This window comes from Limanda limanda, chromosome 11 (genome assembly GCF_963576545.1).
Source record: "Limanda limanda chromosome 11, fLimLim1.1, whole genome shotgun sequence".
Taxonomy (NCBI): Eukaryota; Metazoa; Chordata; class Actinopteri; order Pleuronectiformes; family Pleuronectidae; genus Limanda; species Limanda limanda.
This window is the reverse complement of record NC_083646.1, coordinates 18,365,490-18,371,252: the sequence shown is the minus strand read 5'-3', so window position 1 is coordinate 18,371,252 and position 5,763 is coordinate 18,365,490. Positions and strand designations below refer to the sequence as shown.

Below are 5,763 nucleotides of genomic sequence, written 5' to 3'. Positions count from 1 at the left end.
TTCCTTCAACGCTTCCTATTTACAAATTTAAATCACTTGGTATTTACATTAAAGGAAGGACACCAAAAAACACAAGATAGAGACAAAAAAATAATAATTATAATAATTATAATTATAATAATAATAAAGTAAAAAGCCTACCAAAAAAAAATACCCCAGCCTGCCTGGGTCAAAGTGGAGAGAGAGAGAGAGAGAGAGAGAGTAACATTATAGGCGCGATTATAGGCTACACAACAATAGAGGAAGTAATCCATCCATCCACAGGATATTACCAAATTACGCCATTTGTTCTGTACCGACTGGATGCTACGCTGCATTATTATTTCTCATTGTCCTCTTTTTTTCTCAGGGAGTGTAAAGTCTCTTTTTTCTGTCTCTGTTTTTTCTTGTCTTGTGTGTTGGTTGGTTTTTATTTTTTTTCAATCTCGGGGGAAAAAAAGGAAAGAGAGAAAATGTCTTGATCAAGCCGAGGAGAGAGCAGTGAGGACGCGTTGCGTAGCGTCCGCTGGACTCCTGGCGCTGGAAGGCAGAGAGGATCTGCGTGGGGAAGAGAAACAGAGGAGGTGGGTGAATGGAGATCCTCCGTGTTTGGACAGCGGGCTTCAATATGCAGCTCAAGTGGGCGGATGAATGGCTGAGCAGTTTGGATTCGAAACACACTGCAGCAGCTCCCCCCCAATTTCCAATATAATAATTATAATTAAATAATAATGAACACAATAATGATTAATAATAATCTCAATAATTATAATGATCATCATCATAAATAATAAATAATTGTGAGTGTGTGAAGCCAGGAAATTACAACGTTTTTTGCACGATCATTTTCAATAATTATAATAAATTAAATACCCAATTTTAAAAATAAGACTGTTGCATTATTAGAGGGAGTATTTTGTAGGACTTGAAACTGAGGTAAAGGTTTTTTATTTCTACCCGCTTCCCTTTTCTGTGAGAGCGCTCCCCAGGGCTCCGGCTCTCCCATGGGTCTTTAGGGAAAGCACACAGCCCAGACAGAGCCCGTTTTACTCGGTGACTTGATAAGTAGCCACACTCTCCCCAGAGGGGAGGAATTAAAGGGGGGTGTGGGATGGGAGTCAAGACCCCTGTCACCCGCAAAGCAAACTGTGCTTTATTTGTCTTTGTTTATTTTTATTTCTTTACGTGTCATTCTAATGATCAAAGCTGTTGCATGCAGGGGGGAAAAAATTCAAAATTTCCAATAAAATTCAGCAGTTAGCTTGGTTTGCATCCCCTAAAATAGTATTCTATTTTTCGTATATTAGCTGAGGTTATAATTTAATTCAAACGCAGGTCCTCTCCTTATGTCCATAATCGTGCTTCATTTTAATAATTTTAATCCCTCACATTATGCATATTACAGGAGAAAGGTGCATTGTCTAAATTCGTATAAATGTCTAATAATGCAAAGATCACAAGGTTTGATTTAATCATTTGATTTAAATCTGGTTTTTTTTATTATTCCAACAATCAACACGAGCAAACAAGGCTTGAATAAACGTGGTCTCACCTGTCATGGATGGGTCGAAAGGAAGACTTCAGGATCTGCGTTGGAGGTGAAACAGACCTTACACCGTTTTCATGTTCTAGAAAAGGAAATGAGCAAAAAAAACACTTGTCAATACTGGTGCTCTGGATTAATTATACAGGATTTTTTTTTAATAATTTTTTTTTCTCACACATGATCCTGTTTAAGCAAAACTGAACCCTGTGTCGTTGTGTACGTTGGAACTGATTTTAGTGCCCATGCGCTTTTACGCACGTCTGTGCAATACTTATAAATATGATAAGCAGAGGCTACATAAATGAGAAACAGGTATGACCAGGAAAAAGAATACACACATATTTCATTTTTTTAAATTAGCGTGCATTTTACTGGCGTGTGATATGTTGTGTGCATGTGTACAGACTGGGCTCCTACCTATGTGTTTGGGACTGTGGCTCTCTGCTGGGGCCTTGCTGTCATTGCTGAGCGCTGCTGCAGCTGCTACCGGGGACACCACCACTGACGTCGGCTGCTGCTGCTGCTGGGTCTGCAAGTGGTGGTTGTGGTGGTGGTGATGGTGCTGGTTTACTCCCAGAAACGACCGCACGTTGAGCAGGGAGTTCTGGCCCAGGAAAGCTCCGTTCGTCCAGTTGTGGAACTTTCCAATCTGGCAAGTGTACAGTCCGTGGCTGGGCAGGAAGGCCGGGTGGGTCTGGATCTGGTGGTGGGGGGCTGACGGGTGAGTGGTGGCCGCGGGCCCACAGGGGGACGAGGGTTTCTGGGAGGAGGTGTCCGGGCTAGTGGCGGTCTCTGCTAGGGACCAGATCTTAGGCTTGTTGTTGGACGGGAGAGGAAAGCTCCCGGATCGGTCCGGGGACAAAACTCGAGTTGTGTTGTTGTTGTTGTTGCCGTCCGAGCTCTCCTTACTCCCTGCGTGAACCGAAATTGTGCTCTTCGATTTGTCAAAGGCCTCGTGGGCCTGCAGGGCGAAGGCCCGTCTCTTCTCCAAGCTGTCCAACTCCCCCCCCGCACCCCCACCGCCCCGGTGCTCCCTGCTGCCCTCCGTCGATTTGTCGTCGTCGTCCTCGTTGCTCTGATCCCCGTCGTTGTCGTCGATCTTGTCGATGTCGATGCTCTCCAGGTCGATCTCCTCCTCGTCTTCGTTCTTCTCCGCCTCGTCGCCGCTGCCGAACAGGTTCTCCTCCCCGTCCTCTTTGCTCCGGCCCCAGGTCACCTTGTTCTCCTTCTTGAGCCTCCTCCTGGCGTTGGCGAACCAGGTGGAGACCTGCGTCAGCGTCATCTTGGTGATGATGGCCAGCATGATCTTCTCGCCCTTGGTCGGGTACGGGTTTTTCCGGTGCTCGTTGAGCCAGGCCTTCAGGGTGCTGGTGCTCTCCCGGGTGGCGTTCTTGGGCCTGGCCGGGTCGCCGTACTGGAACTGACCGTATGGGTAGAAGGCCGGTGAGGTGTGGGCTGCAAAGCTGCCAGGGTGCACGCCGGGACTGTCCTTCAACTCGTACTGGGACCCCTTGAAAAATGCAAGATGATGTGTTATTACAATTCGGCAATTAATCATTTTTTCCTCCACAGAATGAAAAAGCACGTGGTTTGATCACACACACACACACACACACACACACGCACACACACACACACACACACACATGCATGCATTCTGGACATTATCTGCAGTCCACCCGAGTGACATGGGCTGCTATTAAAAAAATCCTAGAGTACAGTTGCACCTGACTCTGGGCTTTCCACAAATAAGCTTCTCAACTTGCACAGCAGCACACGAGGCCTGCGACACCTGCTCCTGGCACAGCCACTCACCGAGGATCCTTTTATTAGCAGACATTTCTCACACATGTCAGTCTAATAAGGGAACAAACAGCGAACAGGACAAGAGAAGGCCCGTCTCATTCTTTGGGGTGAACGCGCACATCGCATGCAAATTGCCAGCTTTCGTGCGTACCTGCCAAAAGTCCTCCTCGCCCCCCTTTCTCTCCCCCTTTCTCCCCTCTCCACTCTCCTCAAGTTATATGTCAGAGCAAGTTTGAAGGCCTAAGTTAAGTTTGCCCCATGCACGCATCATTTATTAATCCTCCCTGTCGTCGTTTCCACTTGATTCTGACACCGCAGCACTCACACACACACACACACACACACACACACACACACACACACACACACACACACACACACACACACACACACACACACACACACACACACACACACACACACACACACACACATATCGACCAGTTCCAGGAACATCCACACATGCTTGGATTTATTTATTTCTTTTGGATAATGGCCTTTGCTGTTGTGTTGAAGCTTTAGCGCAGTAGTTAGTGTCACTACGGGCCCGGTGCTCACATTAGCCAACACATTAACACACTGCAAGTTAATCATTATCACCAGGGGGAAGTTTTTAGGGTCAGAGAAAGTCGGAGAATTCTTCATTCGGCCACAGACATAAACCCTCCACGTGTAATTTAGTGAGATACTATTATAGCTCGGCCTGTACTGCAGCACAGGCTAAACAAAGATTAAACTTGATAAAACATTTACAGCATGATATATTTAAATTTTAAATAGAGAATATAATGATCTCATAAAAAAACAAAACCTAGCCGGGATACAAGAGTGAGCAGAAACTTTCTTTTTTTTAATCGTGCGTAAGCACGCAGATGCACGTTTTCTTCGGCTGTGAAATTAATTTAAACTTTCTAATCAATCATTCTAACTCTATAATAATTATTATTTGCCTGCTGTGTATTACATGCATGCTCTTCTTTATTTCTGGCCTTATTCTTCTCTTTGATTTTCTTTGTTGTCTGGGGCCAAACTTTTCACAAGTTAACTAAACCAAACAAGACACTGATCTGCCCCAAATCAAGCGTCCATATAAACTGAAATTTAATAAAACACATAAAAATGAAGTCATAATTAAATTTTGTATATATTCGCCTAATTCTTTGGGTTGGATAGCTCACGGTGTAGTCTGTGGTTATTGTTTTCTTTGTATGGGAAAGTCAAGCGTGCGAGTCCTCAAACATGGCACAGAAGAAAAATAGAAATATCTCCTTACCATTTGTGAGAAAAGAGCCAGGTCCGCGCTGGTGTAAGGTAAGAAAGCGCTGTAGTTGTGCGCGTACGGGTTGGCGTACATGCCCAGCACCGAGCTGACCGCCGCCGCGGTGGCGGAAGGACTCCCCCCGATGTCGGTGCTCCCTCCGCGGGACGAAGACGTGAGCACTCCCGGCCTCTCGCCCCCGTACACCGCCTGGGAGGCACTGAGGTACTGCGGGTAGCCGAGCTGGGGGAAAGACATCTCCTCCGCCGAAACTGTGGCACAGCCTGTATCGTCCGACAAACCGTGCGTAAAAAACGACCAAAAACAAGTGTGTGTGTGGTGGAGGGGAAAAAAAAGAGAAAAGAAAAAAGGGAACCCAGAGGAGTGGAGGGGAAAGTGTTCAAGCCAAAGTCACACAGCTACTGGAGACATACAAGCGGGATGTGGCGTCAAAACAAGCCCGCTCTGAAATCTCGGCTTCCTCTCTCTCTCTCTCTGTGTTTCTCTCGCAAAGTCCGCTGGATGTGATCTGATCAACAATTGCGCTCCGACTGACGCGCCTGGCCCTGAGGTCTCCGGGCTGATCTCTCAGATACAATTTGAAGTTGATGCTTTGATTGGCATCCCCTACTTGAGCCGGCAAGCTCCTCCTCGTTTGGAGCAATGTGGATAATGTGAATATGGAGTGAAGCACATTGGCTGGGGCCTCTCTCTCTCTCTCTCCCTCTCTCTCTCTCCATCTCTCTCTCCCTCTCTCTCTCTCTCTCTCTCTCTCTCTCTCTCTCTCTCTCTCTCTACCACCCCCCTCCCTCTCTATCTCCCTCTCTCTTCTCCTCTCTCTCTCTCCGTGTTTGGACTTATTGTATGTTAAATGTTCAAGCATTAGAGTCCATTCACCGAAGGCTTTGATTGTTGTATGACAACCTGTCTACACGATTTTTACAGTTGTCCGACACAGGAGGAAGTAAACCCGTCAGAAGAAGGAACTAACTTTGAATAGATTTAAATTGCGGGCTAATTAAAAAACGGAAGAACTGGTCCGCGCGGAGGATTTAATATTTGGTATACCAAAGACTTATGGTGCGTTTATTTAATAGCGACTCATTTACTCCAAAAAAGTGTCTTTGTTCAAGTTGAGCTTATTCTTTGTAAAGTCCTTGTCTTTATTTAATAC

General features: G+C 46.0%; 1 protein-coding gene across 1 annotated transcript; it reads right to left on the bottom strand.

Annotated features, from left to right (window-relative positions):
* Positions 1 to 461: 461 nt before the first annotated feature.
* On the bottom strand, positions 462 to 4,847 carry irx1a (iroquois homeobox 1a). Its single transcript, XM_061081774.1, has 6 exons — positions 4,605 to 4,847; positions 2,546 to 3,035; positions 2,259 to 2,437; positions 1,943 to 2,219; positions 1,532 to 1,607; positions 462 to 519 (listed from the first exon to the last, which is right to left on the bottom strand). Exons 1-6 carry the CDS (start codon positions 4,845 to 4,847, stop codon positions 462 to 464), a joined length of 1,323 nt encoding a protein of 440 aa, XP_060937757.1.
* Between the last annotated feature and the right edge of the window lie 916 nt (positions 4,848 to 5,763).